At 63.0% G+C, this 21,141-nt stretch overlaps 1 protein-coding gene across 6 annotated transcripts in view; it reads right to left on the bottom strand.

Annotated features, from left to right (window-relative positions):
• Positions 1–1,078: 1,078 nt before the first annotated feature.
• ARID3A (AT-rich interaction domain 3A) overlaps positions 1,079–21,141 on the bottom strand; it is a 31,502-nt gene continuing 11,439 nt past the window's right edge. For all 6 annotated transcript variants that reach the window (XM_047707607.1, XM_047707575.1, XM_047707569.1 and 3 more), the window contains exons 4-9: positions 11,250–11,322; positions 8,063–8,246; positions 7,699–7,946; positions 5,667–5,963; positions 4,759–4,857; positions 1,079–4,321 (exon numbers count right to left, since the gene is read on the bottom strand). In XM_047707607.1, the coding sequence (XP_047563563.1) occupies positions 4,149–4,321; positions 4,759–4,857; positions 5,667–5,963; positions 7,699–7,946; positions 8,063–8,246; positions 11,250–11,322 (1,074 nt within the window). In that variant the 3' untranslated portion in view covers positions 1,079–4,148. The remainder of the gene's footprint in view (positions 4,322–4,758; positions 4,858–5,666; positions 5,964–7,698; positions 7,947–8,062; positions 8,247–11,249; positions 11,323–21,141) is intronic.

The following is a 21,141-nucleotide window of genomic DNA, read 5'->3' on the forward strand; positions in this document are numbered from 1 at the left end:
CCGGGGATGAAGTGGGCCACGGGGGTGCGTGGGAACCACTGGGCTGTGACACGAGGGTTAGCTGACTCTCCCTCACTCCACAACCCCTGGGGGCTGACCCAGGCTGGAGGGACTGGCCAGGGCCGGGAGGGACTGGCCGGGGCAGGCCCGGTCCAGAGCCAGTGGCAGGGGAGCCAGCTGGCGGGAGGCTGGGCCTGCCCACGTTCCAGCCAAGCTGACCTTGAGCCTGTCACATTCTGCATGTGGGGGTCACGAGGGTAAATCGATTAGACACCCCAGAAAATCTCTTCCAGCCCAATTTTGCAGTGCCGGTGTGGTTTGGGGTTGGAAGCAGAAAACACAGGATTTCCCTTCCAAATGTGCTGAGCCCCAGGATTGCAAACCACAGCCCACGTGCCACTTTCCTTCTTAAAATTATTTTTCCTTTATCTCCTGGGGCAGGGGGCCACTTTGGAGCTACACCTGCTGAATCATTAAATGTGAAAACGTGACCCACACCCCAGTGGGAAGGCTTGTGGGGGACGAGGCTGGGTCCTGGTCTCAGAAGATGGCAGAGGGCCTGGTGGGTGGCAGGCTGGGGGTTTCTGCCGGTGCCCCTCTCCTGCCAGGTCCGGTCCCGGCGCAGGCCAAGCTGAAGGGGCGATCCCGGGGGCATGGGGGTAGATGCAGCACAAACATGGCTCTGTGTCACGGTGACAAGGGGCTGGCCTGGCAGAGAGCGAAAGAGGTACGGCAAAGGCCCAGAGGAAGGCCCAGCGAGGAGGGGGCTGGGGGCAGGCCACAGCCCCCAGGGGCTTGGGTTCAGAGTAACAGTGGCCTCCAAACCCAGGATGGCAGGAAACCTAGCCGAGGGGCTGGGGAGCAGTCTAGGGCACCCCTAGGCCTGCCATCTGTCCTCCCCAAATCCCTAAACCTACACTTTGCACCTCCCCTCCATGAGCTGGTGGCCACACCCACCCACTTGCAGACCCCTGGCCTGTCCCCTGGGACGACGTCCCTGCTACAGGATGGTGGGGTTGGACCCTGTGCCCACCGCCCCCGGGGACCCAGACACACCCAAAAAACCATCACAGGAGACTTTTCTGTTAAAAGTCAGAAGTGTTTTGTCTTGTTTTAATATCTCATCAACTTTACAGGGTTACAATTGTCTTAAATATTTCTGAAGTTTAAATACAATCTGCATAATAATGTTATAAAATGTAAACTTTCAGTGTTTTTCAATTTCAAAATCACACACCTTTTTTTTCTTCTTTGTTTTTTTGTGGGTTTTTTTTTTTTTTTTTTTTTTGGTCTTTTGTCCTTTTTTTTTTTTTTTTTTTCCCCTTTTAATACCTGAATGTTCTGCAAAAACTGAAATCGGTATAGGCCGCCCTGGCCAGGGCAACAAGGCCAGGCCCGGCCAGAGGTAGAGTCGTTTAAACCTATTTTTAAAAGTTTATTTTCACTTTAACCTGAGTGCTGGCGCAGGACCCACGCCATCTGACGAACCCCAGAGAAACTGAAATTTCACATGTCAGGAATGAAAGGCTGCATTCATGTTTGCCAAGAAAAAAAATGCAAAAGCAAAACTAAAGGGGGGAGAAAGGACAAAGTGGACAAAAACGATAAAAATGGGAAAGGGGGGTGTACAAAGGCAGAACTACGGAAAGGGACATGCTGCCCCACCCTGCTGCCCACCTCCTGGCTCAGGGTCCCATGGAAGCTTCTGGAAGCATCATCTCCAACAAGGGAGCCCCAGAGAGCCCCTCTCCACCCTGTTTGGGGTCCCCGCCCTCCCCATGCGAAGCTCGCTCAGGAATGAGCAGCACACGGGCCAAGGGCACAGACAGCTGCCCCCATCTTCCCCTGCCTGGGGTTTACAGAGGGGGCATGGCTCTGCACCCCAGAAAGCCCCCCTTCCCTACGCTCCAGGGACAGGAGGGGCAGGGGGGTGCATGGGGCACCAAGGGCAGAGACGGGGGAGGACCCCGCTCGCATTCCCAGCGAGGGTGGGCTCACTGGGCACAGCTGCCCCTGGGGCTGGCCAGGCCCCATGCCCCGCCCCCACCTGTCCCCTACAATCATCACTTGCACAGCAGGCTGCACCCCGAGTTACCTCTGGAGGCCACATGGGTCCCAACGCAAGGACACGCGCCCGGACATGTGCGAAGACACGCACACACCTACAAAGCGGGCCTAAGGCTTTCCAGGTGGAGGGGGGTGCCGGGGGGGGCAGGGCACGGGGTTTGGCATCGAGAGTCAGACCTGAGGTAGAAGGAAACGTGCAGCAGACACCCCCTACGTGGGCGCAGCCGGGAAACCCTGAAGGCGACAGGTCGGGGCGTCCACAGGTCGGGCTGGGATGAGAGGAGATGAGGGGAGGTTCTCCGCGTGGAGCCGGGTTGTGCGGGGTGGGGGACGACAAAGAGATCCCCCTCCCACCATGATTGTGCTGCTGCAGCAAGAGGGAAGGGCAGAACTTTCCAGAAGGAAAAGCAGAGGGAGACCCCACCCCTAGAAGGCTGGGGGTGGGAGTGTCAAGGACCCTGAACTATTCCAGACCCAGCAGAGCCCCACACAAGGGAAAACCCAGCCTTGGGGGCCCAGGACCCCCCCTTCGGGTCTCCCAGGCTGGCACTGCCCCCCCTCAGCCTTGTTAGGTCAAGCCCCTGAGCCCAATTAGAGAACACAGGCTCGCCCTGGGAACAGCTGAGTCAGTGCCCCACCCCCAACGAAAGTCCCACAGGGACATGGCGGGTGTCAAGAGGGCCCCCCCACCTGCCTGGGCCTTAGGGCAGATGGTGCTGTATCCCCAAGACCACGGCCAGCCCCCAGCCTCCCACCAGCTGTGCCCCCCCAACACCCACCTTCTAAGCAGGAAGAAGTGTCGTGCGGAGACGGGGTGTGGCCTCCTGTTACTGTACCTACTCCGGGGGGCTGTGGCCCCAAGCCCAGGGGCCAAGAGAGAAGGAACGAGCAAAGTTAAAGAGGAGAGAATGGAAGGGGGGCGTTCAGGTGCCGTCGCTCTAAAAACCTCGCCCTGAGCTGAGCCCGGCTCCCCTGCCCCCCAGATCATCACCCAGAGCAGCCCTCCCCTCCCTTCCCCGGGGCACCCCCAGGCCACATTCATCCCTGAGACAGGAGCCTGGGGGCTGTCATAGGTAGAGCCCCTCCCATGCCCAGGGCCCTTCATCCATCCGTCCTCTCCAGTTAAGACTTCCAGTCTCTGACGGGAGGGCCAGCTAGGGAGCACAGGGAGTAGGGGAAAGGCCCCCGGGTGCCCCCGCCCATAGCACCTGAGTTCATCACCTGTCCTGGCTCTGGCCAGCTGCCCCCGCCCACCCCGCACCACAGGAAACACACGAAGGAACCCAAGTCAGTCATGGGAAAATAGAAAGGGTATTACTTTTTTCTTTTTTTTCGTGGTTGTTGTGTTTTTTTGCTTTTTCAAGTCCAGTTTCCCTGAATGAACACAAATATATAGATATATATATATACTTTTCCTAAGGTTTGATTCCTCCCCCAAGAATAAAATAGATTATTTACAAAACAAAACCCCAAAACCTCTTAAAAACCCTATAGATCTTGAGTATCACTGTTTCTTTAAAAAAAAAAAAAAAGTAGTTCCCAAAAGCAACAAGGAAAAAAAAATTTCAGCTGATCTTGGCTCAGGGGTTTCTTTCAACACAAGGAGCTGGGTATGGTGAGTGTGTGATGAATGGGAAAAAAAAAAAAAAGGAAAAAAAACAGACAAAAATGAAAACACACAGTGCAGGGATGTATGAGGTAAACAGGATCGGCTTCCATGGCAACCGATCTGCACAGAACCAGACCCAGCCAGTTGGTCCAGCCGGGCTGCAGCCCTCAGAAAGGCGGCCCCTCTCTCTTCTGACTTTCTCTGCTGCTCTCACAATTTACATCTCTGAATGTCCGAACCTGAGTAATTCAAGTGTTCCTTGGTTTTCCCCTGTTTTATTAAATTTTCTTTATATATATATATGTATATCTTTTTCTTTCTTTTTGGCGTTAGCTGTGGCTCCTTTATGGATACCTCCCCTCCCCACCCGTATCTACCGCCATCCCGGTCCCTGCGTGGCCCACCTCGGACTCCCGCCCCCCCTGCCCAGGCGGGCTCCTGGGGTGGGAGTGGCGGGTGGGGAGTGGTACGGTTAAGGCAATGAGTTATTTGAGGTAGAAGATGTGGCAGGTGTGGACAACCCCGCCGGCCCCGCCTGGCTGCCGGCGCTGCTGCTGGTCCCGCTGTTCCCTCCCCGGCCGCCGCCGCCGGCTTTGCTGGGAGCTGGGTGTGGTGCGGGCGCTGGTGGCTGAGCAAACAGCACTCCTAGTGTGAGGACAGGAGGAGAAACATATCATGTGGTTGGGAAGATGACGCAGCAGGGGCTGCGTCATGGGACGCCATGAGCACGGGCCCCCTGCAAAGTCACCCAGGGATCTGGCGGCCCATGGCAGCCACAGGTCACTTCTCTGTCCCTTGGCGGCACCTTCGCAGAGCCACGGAGCTGCTCGACGTCCACAGCACCCCCTGGTGGCCCCTGTGAGCTACGGGCTGGCTACACGGTGTTTCAAAAGGAATTTGAGACCACCATTTGCCGTGGGAGAAACAAGTGTCCTTGGGTCACGGGGCTGAGTACGCAGCGGGTGCTGGCTCACTCTGGTTGCACCCGGGCAGAGCCCTACTGGGTGGCCCTGGTGGGGGCAACACCAACCCCGTGCTCCTGAGTTAACAGGAGACAGTGCTCAGGGCCCAGCGGGTCCTACCTGTGTACATGATCCCGTTAATCTCCACTGACATGCTAATACTGTTGCTGCCATTGGGGCCGGTCAAGTTCGGGGCAGAGTCCTGGCGGCTCTCGCAGGCTGCGGGAAGAAGAAACACCACCGGCGGTAGTCATAGGCCCATCTGGGCAAGGACCTGCTTGTCAGCACACACAGTAGGTGCTCACTAAATATTTACTGAAGAAGAAGATAGCTGTCTAAAATTTGCTTCTCTCATGATGATAAGTCTGAAGCTACGTCAACATCCCTCAAACCATCTCATTCTTTTTAACAGCCCCAGAGTAGCCTGGACTTGACTTGCTCCACTCCTACTAGCTTTGCCGGAGATATGGAGTGGAATCACTGGGTTACAGGGCAAGAATGTTTTCTATTTTAAGAAGAGATTTCCGGGGCGCCTGGGTGGCTCAGTGGGTTAAGCCGCTGCCTTCGGCTCAGGTCATGATCCCAGGTCCTGGGTTCGAGCCCCACATCGGGCTCTCTGCTCAGCAGGGAGCCTGCTTCCTCCTCTCTCTCTGCCTGCCTCTCTGCCTACTTGTGATTTCTCTCTGTCAAATAAATAAATAAAATCTTAAAAAAAAAAAAAAAAAGAAGAGATTTCCAAATTATCACCTGTTTACACTCCCAGCAGCAGGACTCAATGGGTGCATTTTCCCACATCCTAACCAACATTTAATATTGTCAAACTCTGATGGCTTAAAAAACGGTATCTCCTTGTTAGCATGCAGATCCCCGACTCAGCTTTCCATGGGCATTTTCTACTAGTCACTAATTCGTTTTATCTCTTTCTCTTTCTTATTGATTTGTGGGCACTCTTTACATATGTTGGCTATGAGGCCCTGAATTTGCTGCATAGGCAGGAAGCAGGGAGGGTCTGGGCACCGGGTGGGTACCTTGGCTGTTGATACGAATGCTCATGGGCAGCTGGGCTGTCATGGCCAGGAAATTCTGCTGCAGTGCCCGCTGCACAAGCCGGTGCTGCTCGTCTGCCACCAGGGCCATCTTTTTCTCAGGAGGCTCCCCAGACTCCAGCTTCTCCCGCAGCTGCTCCAGTGCAGCTGCCTGTGCAGCCACAGCTGCCTGAGCTGCTGCTGCTTGTACAGCCGCTGCCTGGGCTGCCACCACAGGGTGGCCCGCCAGCGACACTGGCAGGCGGCCCGGGACCGTGATGGGGATGGCCGAGTCCTCCTCTAGATGGGAGAGAAGAGGCATTGGCAGCCAGAGGGGCACCAAGAAGCCTGGTGCTGCCTTCCCCCCGGCAGGAAGAAGCGGGTGTGCACACCCTCTCCGGGGAAGCGGCAAGGCTCTGGGACACACACGAGTGCCGGGAGCCCTTCCTGAGGTCCGCCTGGTGTCGGAAACTGGCATGTCGGAAACCACGGCCTAGTGCTGTGGTGGGCGCAGCTGTGCCCGGCGCCCATGCTATCCCAAAAGCCCGCCAACAGGGCGCTGGCCACGAACAACACTAGCGAGAGCAGCGAGGCCTCCCTGTGTGTCCTAACGCACTCAACACGACCCGTCCGGAGAGGCCTCTCAACAACCCCGTGCCAGCCCCATGCTCCCACCCTCGCTTCACGGATGAGGGGACCCAAGCTCCAGGCAGCAATGGCTATGCCAAGGCCACAGAGCTGCAGTCACTGAGCTGGGACTCGAACCCAGGCAGCTCAGCACCAGAACCTGCTCCCGCCCGTTCCCGTTTCTGTGATGGAAACCAGGGTCCCACTGTGACCCGCTGTCTCTTCTTTTCCTGACTCTTCCCCCGTGTCCTTCCCCTGTTGCCTGGCGTGTTTTCCCCCTCTACACCAGACCCTCGCCCAGAAGCTTTGTGGCACCCCCCTACCCCCGTCTGGTTACAAGGGAACACCACCTGGGGGCCCCTGGGACCCTTCACCATGGGCCCCCACGGCTGCCCATCACTTCCTGGTTCCCTCCTGTCAGGAAAGGCTCCTTCCCGCCCACCGCCCTCGCCCCAGCTCTGGCGCCACGAGTGGCTGACAACCATTGGCGGGGACCGCCGGTGCTCCCGGGCAGAGGGGTGGTGGGTAAACCAGGGTGCCAGAGGACTGAAGGAGCGGTCACTAGAGACCGCGCTTGCCTCGGACCTGAGCAGCCTGAACCGTGCGGATTCCCCTGGACCCTCAGGCTACTCAGAGGATAGGGGGTCAAAGCCCGTGGGGCAGGGGAGAACACTCAGTGACCCGGCCTGAGGCCTGGGGCCGCACGTGCAGTTAGTGCCTCTGTGTTACGCGGGATTCGGAGGTTCAGCGGGAGAGAAGGCGGTCATCGACTGGTGACGCTGGCCACGGATGGGGGCGCTGCCTGGCGGATACCCGAAAACTCGGCCCACTGCCCGCTGGGCACCGACGCGCTGCAGCCCCCACTTCTACAAACCCACAGGCACAGGGTAACTTTCCCCACATCCCGGCTGGAAGCTAGCCTCAGGGTGCACCACGCACCAGCTCCGGGGTGGGTGAAGGTCAGCCTGATAGGCTACAAGGTCAAGATGCCTGCAGGACTGACGCTGTGTTGAGAAGGCTCCAAAGCTCCCAGGGGGAAGAATACAGCAATCGGCTAGTAATGTCTGCTGGGGGCGATGACCACGGCCACACCGCTGGCCCAGCGACAGTCACCCCTCACGATGCCTGCCGTGGGATCAGGAAAGAACACGGCACGCAGTCAGCAACGTGGGCGCCCTGTGGCCCGGGCGGTCAGTCGGCCGGTGGTCGGCCAGTAACGTCTGCCCTGGGCCCCGGCGGGGCAGCTGCCCCCGCTCTCTCGGGCCGCCGCCGAAGGGCCCCCTGGGGGGCACGCTGGGGCTCATCCTCTGGTGACCTGGGTGGGGAGCGGCGGCCCCGAGTCCCCTCTGCGGTCAGAGGGCCCGGCCAGCGCGGCGCCGAGTTGGGCCCCGAGGGGGGCGCCCCTTACCTTTCTTGATCTTGGGCGCAGGGGGGACAGAGCTGCCGTTGGTGCTGGCGGCGAGGCCCAGCGAGGGCACGGGCAGCTTGGGTGAGGACAGCATGCTGTGCGCGCCGCCAGGCGAGTAGGCGAACAGGGAGCCCCCGAAGCTCTGGCGCCGGCCCTCCCGCCGGTTGCTGTCAATGGCGGCCTGGAGCTCGTTGGGGCTGCTGAGGCCACGCTTCTCGCACTCGTAGGGGTACAGGTATTTCATATACCTGCGTGCAGGGGGGCGGTGAGGGTGGCACGCGGGCACCGTGCCTCCCGCCACACAGTGCACAGTGCGGACCCCCGCCCCCCCCCGCCCCGGTCCCCCCTCCCCACAGGCACTCACTGGGTCCGCAGGGTGAAGGCCGCGCTGGTGATGGACGTGGGCAGGTTGAGGCCCTTGGTGATCTCCCGCCACAGCTTCTTGTTGATGACCTCCACCAGGCCGCCCTTCTCCGTCACCAGCACGTACAGCATGAACAGGTCAAGCACTTGCTTGGCCATGATGGGGATGCGGTTCACGGGCGTCCCTGCGGGGGAGCAGGGGGTGGTGAGTGGAGGGGACGTCACCGTCACCGTCTGGGACTGACACGCCCACGGGAGAGGGGTCTCTCCCGACAGGGGGACAGGGCATGCTGCTCTCTGCGGGGGCGTCCTGGCTGCTGAGCCGCACCCCCAGCCCCACCCCCTCGGCGCCGAGAGCACCCCATCGTGACAACTGTGACAACCGCAGGCGTCCCTGGTGTGGCCCTGTGTCTCCTGGGGGGTAGGGCTGTTGGGGGGGGATCCCCCCCAAGAGAGTGTGAGGAAGCCTGTTTCTCCATCAGGGATCCGGGCTCCTGGCCGATCTCACCTGGGGGTACAGAGATGGGGGCCGGCGCAGGGCCAGGCTGTGGAGCCGCAGCAGAAACTGGGCCTCCATTAGTTCTGCTCCCAGAGTGACAAAATCACTCTGACCAGTCCCAGGGGCCTGCACCCTCGGCCACCGCCCACCGCCCACCGCCTTTGCAGTGGGAAGGAGGCAGAGCTCCACTGGGCCGCTTTGCTGCTTAAGACAGGGGGGCAGTGGACTGGGCCAAGGACGGGGGGTTGCTCCCAGTGGACAGGCCTGGTCCCTGTCCACCAGCCCCGAGCCTCAAGCCTCTGCTCCTGTCCCCATCGCCCTCGTGTGGGGGCCTTCAGCTTGGCCTGGGTGGCGCCTTCCTGGCTGGGGGGAAACCCCCCCCCCGTTAGAATTCTCCCTGCCGTTGCAATCCTGGGTGCTATCTGTGGCCCCTAGCTGCTGTCCTGTCACCCGGGGTCCCCAACCTGGACCCCCTGGTGCCCAGCCTGCGTCACGCACACCTGCAGCCTCCCAGAGATGGGCCCACGGTGGGCCCAGGTTGTGGCTCCCCAAGAAGGCGCGGCCCGGCTGGTCTGTTGGAGCTGGGGGTTCCAGAACCACTTCCTGCCACCCATGGCCACGTGTGCCCTTTCCAGGTGTCCAAACCCCCATGGACAGAGGACCGCCTGGAGAGGGCAGAGGGGAGGTGGACTTCAGAACCCCCACCCTTGCCCAGTTCCATTTCTCAGCACAAGAGAGAGAGAGGAAAAGGCAACCCCCATGTCAGGGGCTCCCCCCGCCCACCCGGGATGCTGGTGTATGTCGCACTCTGGGCAAGAACAGAAAGAATCACACAAAAGGTCCTCTGGGGACCCCGCGCCCAAGGTCGGCATCCGGGCCTGATCGGATGTTTACAGAAGGAGCGGGGCGGAGGGCTGAGAGGCTCCGGTGCAGGACGGGGGCATGGGGGCAGCGGGGGAGATAAGGAAGGGTGGGGAGGTCTTCGAGGAAACAGCAGGAGGGTGGGGTGCAGGCAGGACCCCTCCCGCACTCCCAGCCCCCAGAATTCTGACAGGCCTTTACTTTGTGATGTGGGAAAAGAAAGAACTTTCTGTCTGGAGTGAAGGCCTGTGGGATGTAGGACGCAGCGTCTGGCGGGGTGGGTGGGGGCATCTCCCGGACCTTCAGCCCCAGAGGCTGCCAGTTACAGAGGGCGAGGATCCAAGAAGACAGCAAGGGCGAGGGGGGCTTGGGGCTGGGTTCTGAGGAATGTGTAGGAGTTTGTTGCTCCCTGTCCTCCGGGGGAGCCTGGCTTGGCGCTAGAGGCAGGGCTGGACTCACACCCTCAGAGCCCTGAGTGGCTGCTGGCTCCACTGCTGTTTCTGGGGCCTCCCCACCTTGACCACTCACAGGCTGCTCACCACACCTTCTGAACCTGCAGGACACCAGGCCCAGTCTTGGGCAGGGTGGGTGGGCTCCTGGCCTGGGGACTGAGTGCTCCCTGCAGGGTGGGGGGTGGGTGGGGGGCTCCCACAGGTGTGGATGGGTTGATAAAGAGAGTGGGGCAAGATCTCTCTGACCACATGGGGGGCAGCCGGCCCGGCTGGGACTGCTCCCAACGATAACGAGGGGGCCCCTCGCCCCAGGACTGGGTCTGGATTCCTCCGCCCTGGCAAGGCACGGGAGGGGTTAATGGGAAGGCCGCGGCCCCTCCCCTTTCATCTTCCCTTCCGGCTGTTGGGCCTGGTGTTTACAGAGGCTGTTGGAGAGCGAGAGGCATGCAGAGGGCCCTGGACAAAGCAGCCGGTGGCTGGCCCCTGCAGTGGGCTCGAGTGGACCCTGCAGTACCCCGCTGGCCCCGCCCCTTCCTGCGTCCAGGGCTCAAGGACAAGTCCCCTCCCTGGGCCTCAGTTTCCTTCCCTGAACAGTAGGAGTTATAATAGCTCCCACCATGGGGGCTGGTTCTGATCAGAGGGACCAGCCCCACACTGCAGGGGGTACCTCTAGAACCCCTCCCCCAGGTCTGTCTCTCTGTCCATCCATCCGTCCATCCATCCATCCAGCTCTCTCTGCCCCACGGCAGCCCTGAGCTGAGGCTGAGGCCACGGGTAGGGCCGTGGGGCCCTTCTTGCTGCCCCAGGTCCTCTCTGCCCTTGGCTTACCCAGAACGCCCCTCCAGTGTCTGGGCCTCGGTTTCCCCACAGGGACGCCCACCCAGACCAGTCCCCGCTCCCTGTGCCCAGGCCAGGCTATTTACGGTGTCCATCTCACCCCAGAGCCAGGGGGCCCTGAGGGTGGGATGGGCCGGGCACACTGCTGGCACTCAGCCCGTCTGGGGCTCCACTGCACAGTGGGAACTGCTTACGCCCCACCTCACAGGGAGAGGCACCGAGGCCCTGGCAGGCACAGGCGAGGGGCCGGAGCCGCTTCTGTCCCAGCGCCTGCTGCCCTCCCGGGAATCCAGCCCTGCTCCCTGTAGGCTGGCTCTGCGGCAGGGGATCCTAGGGGCGGTGGGGGCCTAGGGGTGGGAACCTCATCACACCACGGGTCTGGGCTGGGGACCTGAGACCTCCTACCCAAGGACCCACCCCTTAGATGCTCCCAGCTGTGTCTCCCCCATCAGACCTAATAGCCAAGCAGGCCCCGCCCTCCTGCCCGCCCCCTCCCCTGCTCCCCCGCCCCGCCCCCCGCCTGCGGTGGGCGACCTCACCTCGCTTCTGCATGAAGCTAAACAAATCATCCAGGAACTCCTTCCTCTTGGGGTCCCCGTCCAGTTCGTAGAGCTGTGGGGTCAGGGAGTGGATGGGGAGGTCAGTGTCAGAGCCCGGACGTGGGCGCAGCGTCCCCACGGAGCCTAAAGAGCCCGCCCCCACTTTCAGATGAGGACGCCGGTCCCCACATGCGTCCCCAGCAGTGGCCACCACCAAGCCACATACCGGGCAGCTCAGAGCAAAGGTTTACTCTCCCCCCACTGTGGAGGGCAGAGCCCAGGTCCATGCACATCAGGGCTGAGCCCCCCTGGAGGCTCCAGGGCACCGTCCCTCCCACTCCCCCCAACTCGGGGGCCCCAGGTACCCCTCCAGTGTCGGCCTCTGCCTCTCACGCTTCCTCCACGCGTCCTGCAGGCTGTGCCTGCTGGCCCAGGGCCGCCTCGTCTGAGGGCTCCCTGCCTGACCGCAGCTACAGGGACCTGATCTCAAGCCAAGCCTCGTTCTCTGGCCCTGGGAGTCAGGTCTTCAACCCGTCACTTGGGGGACACAATTGGGCTAAGACACACAACACCCAGGCCGATCGCTGCCTTACAGTGGATGGACACATCTGGTGCTGTCCCGAGTCACACACTCGCCTTTGCTCCAGGCGTGGCTCCATTTTGTAGACGCGGAAACTGAGGCCCAGAGGCAGGCGTGAATCCAGAGCCTGGGAATGTCAAGGCCTCTGGGCCCACGTTCTGTCCTAGGCACTGGCTGCTGGGGTTCGCTCGTCCCTGCACTGGTGGTTAGGGGCCCCCAGACGCACAGACCCTCAGCTCCCAGGAGCCAGCAGGCAGTAGGAAGGCGGCAGAGCTAACTGGGGGCTGGAGTTTGTGCAGGCGGGGGTGGGGGGCAGCAGCAAACAGCAATCTTCAATTAAGCCCTGGGGAACGGACCCTGAAGGTTCAGGACTGCGGGGGGGCCTCGAAACCACCCATCAGCCACGGCCAGGGCAGCCCATCATTAGGGCCCAGGAACTCGGCAACACCCAGTGCCTGTGCCTGACCAACCCCCGGGCCTGGGCAGGCAGGGTCCCTGGGGCTAGCTACCCCTCAGCCATCTCGCTCCTCTCTGGGCTTGGGTTTCCCGGTCCTGGAGCGGAGACAGAGTGGGGCCTCCGGGCACAGGCCGGGGTGGTCCAGGCTGGGTCTTTGTCTCTGCCCTGATCCAGTGGGGCTGGCCAGCTGCATTCCTGGGCTGATTTATGGTGGTCTGGGAGGCCCTGCACTTCCCCCTGCCTGGGGCCCTCGGCCTGCAGCTATGCCTCCCCATGGGCGCGCGCCTGTCCCCCACCATACATCCCACCACGTGGGGCAACACGTGGTGCCGTCTCCCGTCCGCCCGCGGGCACTTCGTCCGGCTCGTCGCTAGTGTCCGGACGGGGTGAGCACACAGCAGCTGAGTGAGTCCGACGGGCCCTGAGTGCTCAGCCCCAGCGGGAGCCAGGATGGCAGGGGCCCTACAATTCGCCTCTACCCACGCCTCAGACCACGACCTCACCTAACGGGGTCTTCACGGACGTCACCTGCTAAGATGAGGTCGTACTCACCGGGTTAGGTCCAGCCTCACCCGACCACAAGTGTCCTTATGGAGGACAGACGGGGCCCAGGCAGAGATGTGGCCACGCCTGATGCTGGAAGAGGCAGGAGGGACCCTCCCCAGAGCCCGGCCTGGATCTTCCAGAATGCGGGAGGACAGAGTCCTGCTGCGTCCGGCCCCCCCAGTCCATGGTCATTGTTACGGCCACTCCCATGGGGCTCAGGAACCACATGCCCCTCCTGACAGGGCCAACAACTCCTGTGAGATCCCGGCCCGGGGGACCACCCTGCCAGAACCTTCCCTGCACCCAGCCCCCAAGGAGACCTCAGTACCCCCTATACCCCGCCATGCCCCAACTTTCCTTCCCATCAATGTAGGAGCTTCGCCCTGAGCTCCCAGAGCCATCATGACACCCGGGTTACAGCAGGGGAAACTGAGGCTCAGGACGGAGACCTGGCAGCAGGGGCAGCCAGCTTGGTGGGGAGCCGCTAACCCCAGGCCAATGGTGGGTGGACAGGTCTGCGGCACAGCCCGGTCAGACCCCCGTGGGGCCAGGGTATTGTCTGGGGCCGTAAAGGGGGCTGTGCCGGTCCCCCGGCTGCTGGGGAGGAGGGAGCTCTAATGGCTGCTGGGGGCTGCCGGCAACAAAGGGCAGTAAAGGCCGCCCCGGCTTTATGGGGCTCCGGCCCCGAGTTCCGCTCCCCTGCCGGCTGCACCCTGCCCTGGCCAGACCAGAGGGATGGGGGCATGGGAGCCGGTGTCCAGACCCCATTGTGGGCCAGCGGGCCCACCGTCTGTCCTCGCTGGGCTCCAGGCTGCCCCGGGCTGAGCCTGGGCCTTTGTCCCATGGGACTCTGAGGCTGAAATCTTGCCCTGCTCAGGGTGGTCCAGGAGGTGCTGAGACAGGTCGCCTGCCACAGCCACAAACCAGGGCTGGAGACCGGAGAACCTTCCAGAAGCCTCTCCCTGGGTTGCCCGCCTCCCGGAGCCTGCAGCCGGTATTCCCAGGGGCCCCACGCGCGGTGCTCGGCTCACGGGGTCTGACTCAGGCTCCTGGCTAACGAGGGACGGACGCCCTGTAGCCCCAGGGTCTGCGGACCCTCCTGGCAGGCATCTCGCTGCTCCTGGAACCTGCTGGGCGCAGAGGCAGGCCCACCTCTGGGAGACCCCACGCTCCGCACCCTCAGGGACATGTGCTGGGGTGGCCCGTTTTCTCGCTCGCTGACACCCTTGCTCCCAGCCCTTCCGCCGCCCCATGTCTGGAAGCAGGCACACAGTAGCTGCTTAATAAACGCCCTTGACAGCTCAGGGCACCCTGGTGATGGGGCACTCGTCTCTTCCCAAACCCATTATGTGCCCTGCAAGGCTCAAGCTTTGGGTGGGTGACACCATGCACCAGGGTTGGGGGGGGTGCGGAGGCCGGCTCTACCCTGTCACTTCCTGCCCTGTGACCTGGGTCCGCCAGCGTCCACCCGCCCGGCCACACCTGTCTGTCCACCAGTGAAATGGGTGCAGAATCTTGAGATGGGGGATGTGGACACAGACGAGTCTGGGCTGGACGCCCCCAGGGTCCCCACTGAGAAGCACGGCAGCCAAGTCCCTCCCTGGCTCCAGAGCCCGGTGGGGTCGGGAGTCACACTCAGCGCCCCCGTGGGGCTCCCGGCCGGTCTCTGGGCTGCAGCTGAGGGTGAGGGAGGGTGTCGGACCACTCAGTGCTGAGGCTGGGCTGACCCTGGTTCAGTCTTCCCCAAATCACACCACCCACTTCACAGAAAAGGACACTGAGGCACAGGGTGAGGGCCAAGCCTCCCCTGTCACCCCACTGGGCAGCCAGAGGGCCTTCCCGGCAGCCTGAGCGGGAGCCCCCTGCCCCGCAGTCTCCTGCATCCCCATCACCCCCAGCAAGGCCCTGAGTCCTCCCCAGCCTCCCCGGCTTTCTGAGGGACAACATCCTGCCCCCCCACCCCACCCCCCACCCCCCGGCCACGTGAGCTGGAGGCAGACAAGGTCGGGAAGGCTCAGGTAGAGGCAAGCCCACCCTCCAGGCGCACGGATAGGCAAACAGGAAATTCTTGTTTGTGGCCAACGAGCATTTCTGTCTGGGCCGCTGAGAAAGTCCTGGGGTCATGCTGCTGACCCGGCAGAGCTGTGTGTCCGTGTCTGGGGGTGGGGGGACCCTTCAGCCTCTGGGCCGAGAAGACAGCAGACCCCTCGGGACCCGGCAGCTCAGCCCCAGCGCCCGGCCCCATCCCCAGGCCCCCAGCACAGAAGGTAGGAGGAAAAGGTCCCTCCCAGCCACCATTGACCCGCAGGAGAGGGGCTTGGTGTGGGGACATGTCCATGTGGGCTGGGCACCACCAGGGCTGCCTCCTGAGGCTTGACTGGCCCTGAGAAGGTCCCGTGGGCGGGAGGCCCCACCCGGCCAACAGTGAGTCGGTTCCCAGCCTGTCCCAGGGGCCCGAGGTTGCGTCCAGCCCAAGGCCGAGGGGCCCAGGCTGTAAAGCAGCCGCCCGCCTGTGGGGCCCCTGGGAGGACCTTTGCCCCTTTAACGGTGTCTGCTTAGGCCCCCTCCTGCCACCCGGGTGGCTCCAAAGTCCGCAGGGCCCCACCTGAGGCCATGGTCCTTCCAAGGCAGAGACAGGGGCCCAAAGTAGGAAAAGTCAAGGAAGGGCCCGGTAAGCTCTGAGCCCCCCAGGAAGAGGCAGCAGAGAGACGCCCAAGGACACAGAGGCTTCCCGACGCTGCGGCTCCCGGGAAACCAGAAACGCGCCTTCCACAGCGACCAGCGGGTCCCAAACGCCCCAGACCAGACGTGCTCAGAGCCGGGCTGCGAGGGGACGGAGACGGGTGGAAGGGCCGTGGGCAGGCCCGGGTCCCCAAGTGCTGTCAATCTACCTACTGTCTCTGAACCTTAAGAAAAATGTATTTACGGGATCGAGAATCACATTACACAGAATTCACCATTTTAAAGTGAGTGTTTCAGTAGCATTGAGTGGATTCAGAGTCCTACAACCATGGCCTCCTTGTGATTCCAGAACATGCCATCAGTCTGAACAAACCCCGTCCCCATCAGCCCTCACCCCTCCCCTCCCCAGCCCCCACGAGCCCCTTCCCATCCGTGGAGGAGCCTGGTCTGGACGTGTCACACGCGTGGACTCACACCCCTTGTGGCCTCCTGTGTCTGGTCCCCTCCCTGTGCATCATGGGCTTGGGGGCCATCCCCAGGACAGCGCGTGGGGCCTCGCTGATGCTAGTGGCCAGGATGTTCCCTGTTTGCCCATCGGTGGACGCTAGGGTGCTGCCACCTTTGGACTCTTTTCACAAACCCCGCTGCTAGGACAAGAGTTATCATCTCCCCTATCTTCATACCCTTGGGGTTTTGGGTTAAGAACTGATTCCTTGGGGTACCTGGGTGGCTCAGTGGGTTAAGCCTCTGCCTTCGGCTCAGGTCATCATCCCGGGGTCCTGGGATCGAGCCCCGCATCGGGCTCTCTGCTTGGCAGGGAGCCTGCTTCCCTTCCTCTTTCTCTGCCTGCCTCTCTGCCTACTTGTGATCTCTCTCTGTCAAATAAATAAATAAAAATCTTAAAAAAAAAAAGAACTGATTCCTTGTAAGTTCTGAGAGCAGAGCGAAGCAGGAGAAGGTGGCCCGCCTGTTTTCACCCCCATCCCTCCAGAAAACACCCGGGAGTGGCCAGGACAGACAGTCAGATGCTGCTTCCTTCTCGCAGCCTGCCAGGGACCTCTCATTTCTACACCCAGACGCCACCGTGTGCCTGCTCTCAAGCTGACCATGGCTCCATACAGCTCTCAGCGGCAAGTCCACACTTCCCAGCGGCTGCCCCCACGCCACGTGCATCCCGTCGCTCCCCGTCGCTGGCCATGCTCCCGCCACACCAGCCCTCGGCCGTGGGTCCGCCAGCTCTCTCCCCACGGCCCGCGCACCTGCTGGACTCTCCAGCTGGAGCCCTAACCCTAACCCTCACCTCTGCACGCCCTCCCACAGTCCAGCCTGACCCCCGGGCCCGGGCTGCACATCCAGTGAGGCCTCAGCACCCTCACAGGGGCCTGTGTGCGCTCATTCTGGGAGGGTCTCCCCCCACCCAGATGAGAGCCCCCCGAGGGCAGAACCAGGGACCATGGGAGCCGGGCACGGCACCTGGGACACAAGGCACCCATTGACGAAGGAAGGAGAGAAGGCTCCCTCAGGCTCTCGCCTCCTCCGCCTGTCCCGTCACAGCTCAGCCCTGATGCACCTCTCCCAGCCCTGGCGGCCCCCACCCCATCCCCTCAGAAGCCCCTCCCGACTGAGATGACTCAGCGTGCACAGCCGTTGCGGGGGCCCCAGGTGGGCCAGGAACAGAGTCCCTCGGGGCTGCCCCAACCTCCCCCATTCACAGAAACACCACAGCTGCCAAGGGCCGGGCAGGCGGGGCCACCCCCTTCAGCCCACGGGGCACTTGGGGAAACTGAGGCAGGCGTCTGTGCCGCGCCAACAACGTGCTAAGTGCATTATCTGTGCTTCCCCGTGGCTGCACCAGGCGGGAGGCCCAGGACGTACGGGCCTCACCTAAGGTCCCGCGGCCCCAAATGGCAAAGCTCTGGCCTCGGCCCTCCCCGCAGTGACCTCAGAGCAAACCACGTCATTGTGCATGGAGAAAGCCAGACAGGGCTCAGTGGGGCCTCAGAAGGCGGCGGCTTGGGGTGGAACCGTCCCTGTCTGCGCACTGAGCCTCAGTTTACCCATCACAGGGGGCGGGGACCACGCGATCAGGAAGCGGAGGCCGGCAGCCAGGCCCCGGCGCTGCGAAGGATGCAAGTCGGAGGGCCCAGCTGGGCGCCCAGGGAGCTGCGCTTCCGAGGGACCAGTCGGTCCCGGAGACTCCCAGGACGCGGAGCGCAGTGGGAGCCCGCACGGTGTGGGTCGGCCGGGACAACCCACCGGGCTGCCGTCATCCAGCACAACCCACTGGGCGGCCGTCATCCGGCACCTTCTGCCTGTCCAGGCCGGGGGTGCGGGCGTGTGACAGAGCCCTGGGCCGGTGGGGTATACGGCAAGAGTCCAGCGAGGCCACCGCGGCGTCGGTGAGGTCCCGGCTGCGGCGTGCGGTGGGGGCCGTGGCCATGTCTGTCTGTCCTCACTGACGTCCCGCGAGCTGCCCTCCAGCACACCTGAGCCCTGGGACACCCAGGCCGCCTTTCGCTTCCCGTCAGCACGGGCTCAGCCTCCTCCTCACAGATGTGGCGGCCCCTGCGGGCTCGCAGGAAATTGGGGAAGTGATTCTGGGCAGGGCAGAGACATCTGTCCGCTCAGCCACGCCACCCCAGCCGGCCACGTGTCCCTTCAGAAAGACATGGCACCCCACCCACGACAGACAGTAATAAAAAGCTCCAGAAACAAATCACAAACGTCCCCACGGGGCTGAACCTCCAAGGCACTGCTTTCTGGGTGACGGCGGAGGCTGGGCAAACGCGTATGGCCAACCAACGCCCCACTCCTGACCAGCCTTGCGTGTGGCCACGGCTGCCCCAGGGCGTCGCTATCGTCCCCCAGGAAGTGGGCGAGGGCACCTACGGCCTCCAGGTGGGATGCACAGGACAGAGCTGGGGGGCAGGCAGGGGAGCACCAACCTCAGGGCCAGACAATGTCACAGCTGGGGAAACTGAGGCCCACGGGGGCACGCCCACAGGCTGGAAAGTGGCAGAGGGACGATGGTGGGAAGCGGTGAGGGAGGAGGAAGCAGATGGCCCAGGTAGCCGATGACACGTGGGTCGGGACAGCCACCGGTCCCCGGGGAGCCCCTCAGCCACAGGCCGGCCCCAAGCACACAGACTGCTGTCCGAGCGGGAGCCCACGTCAGAGGGGGGGAGAGAGCCACTGAGCACAGACTGCAGAGCAGCTCTGGAGCCCCGGGACGGAGCCCTTGCTGCCTCTGGAGGGATGTGGGTGTCCCAGGCCCCATGGGGGCCTCGTGGTGTTGGGGAGCAAGCCTGCCCTTCAGACCCGGGCTCTCTCTGGGCAAGCCAAAAATCCAGAATCTTCTCCCCAAGCCATTACAAATCAACTGCCACACACAGTCTTGGGGTATTTTGTACAAGGGTCACCGCACAAAATCATCCTGTCACGCCCACCCAACTGCTGCCTTGCAGTGGCCCCAGGGTCCAGGGCTGAGGTCAGAGCCCAGCACCCGGGAACTCAAGTCCCGTTGTGGGGTTTTCTCGGAAAGGGGCCCCCGTCTCCACCCACACTCGTGCCCCGAGCAGCCCCAGAAGGTGCCGGCAGGGACCCTCCGAGGCAGAGGCTGCTCCGAGTGACCTGCCTGCCGGCTGTGGAGCGAGCTCCCTGCCCCCCCTCCGCCCCTCCCTTGCACGGGCTCTCGGAACGGAGCTGCAGCCAGAGCTCTGCCTGGCCCAGCCACAGCAGCCCAGCCCACACACGCTATAGGAAGCCAGGGGACTACTCCCCGCCCCCACGCTCTGCCCAGCAGTCGAGAAAGGGACCCTGGCCAGGGACCCTGCTGGGCACACTCCCAGCCGGGGGCACAGGGACAGGATCTGCCCCATGGTGGCCAGCAGCCCGAGAGCCCCAGTGAAGCCTAGCTCCGTGGGGAGACGTGAGCCGGACATGGCGGGCAGCCCCGGGCACAGGCAGCAGGCGCTGGCCCCACCCTGCGGCTCCTGGGCCGGGACACCATGAACGGTTATTAACTATGGCAACGGCCAGCACTCCCGTGAGCACTGCCTTGATTTACAGACAGGGAAACTGAGGCTCAAAGGGAGGGCTTCCAGCCATGGTGGGGAAACAGAGGACTGTGTGGCTTCCCGCCCCACATCTCCTTCCAGAGTCGGGCTCCCCGCAGGCAAGCACACAACTGTCCCCAGGCACTCACAGGCAGGGGATGCCTGCCGCTCCTGGGACAACGGCAGCTGGGGAGAGAGGATGGGGCAAGAGGGTGGGGAGGGGCTGGGCAGGAGGACATGGAGCCACGGAACCACCAGAGATCTGGGGAGCAGACCCCAGGGATCGGGGCCAGGCCCAGCTCGGGTCCTGGAAGACATCTGTGCCGCTGGTCACAAAGGAGGTGGGCGGTAAAGTGAAGGACGCAAGGAAGGTTAGCGGCCCCCCTGGGGGGGGACCCTCACAAGTACGGGAGACCCACGTTTGCAGCAATGGGCTTGACACCCTTACTCAGGACGGAGGTTTGGAGACACAGCCTAACGGGGCAGGGGACCCTCAGAGACCCCGCCTGGGGGGCAGAGGGTGACACAGCTTGACCAGGAACAGGGGCCTATGGCCACTCCCCACCACTGCAGCCCGGACAGAGACGCAAGACCCACCCCCACGACAATCCCATCTGGACAGCAGCCCCACGACCCATGGCCCCATCCAGACACACCTACACAGCCCCCACCGGGACCTCTCCCCGCCGTGGTGGCACAGACCCGCAGACCCCTATCTGGGCACTTGTGGACCCTCCCCACGCACCCGTGGCCCTCCCCACGGTTGGGCCGGCCAAGCCACCCCGACATGGTGTCCTGGCGCAGGCACAGACACACCCGTCCAAGCAGACACACAAACACAGACACACCCTCACTCGCTGGCAGATAATGGCCCAGACAGCCCGCCCTCGCCATGGTGCCGGCCCAGCCCATCAGGCCCTACACCCCCACCGTGTGCCACGCATCGCCTGCCTCTGCCCGCGGTCCACATGTGCGGCCCAGCACCCACGCGAGAGGCTGGTGCCAAGGGAGGGCCCAGCTCAGGAGCGCGCGCTGGCGGGAGTGCGGCCCCGCCTTCCTGCCCTCGCTCCTGTGAGCCCTTCACTGGGACTGCCAGGGTCCCTGTCTCCAGGGGGCGGGGCCTCTCGTCCTGTGCCCCTCAGACCACGGCTCCCTGAGGTCGGCCTGAGGGTCTCTGTTCTTCCCGAGACACCTGCCACTGGATTCAGGACCCAGGCCACTCGGGGGGGGGGTGTCCGTCTTAACTAAGGACACCTGCGAAGACCCTTTTCCCAAACAGGCCGTCTGATGTCCGGGCAGCTGGGGGCACTGCCACTCACCTCCCGGGGCGCTTCGCCCTGCGACGTGGGTTTTTACGGGCTGGGAGGGTAGGAGTGTGTCCCCGAGGTGCCAGGCACTGGGCCTGCAGGGGTGGTGGGCGGTGGGCAGTGGGCGGTGCCTATCCTCCCCTCCCCCCACCCCACAAGACCCTGCCAGCCCTGACGCTGGGGCCTTCAATAGGCAGACTGGTTACCGTTTAACCCCATGACCCCCAATTGTCCTCTGTCTGCACGCAGCCTGGCCGGTGGAGAA

Source organism: Lutra lutra, chromosome 1, assembly GCF_902655055.1.
Source record: "Lutra lutra chromosome 1, mLutLut1.2, whole genome shotgun sequence".
NCBI classification, from domain to species: domain Eukaryota; kingdom Metazoa; phylum Chordata; class Mammalia; order Carnivora; family Mustelidae; genus Lutra; species Lutra lutra.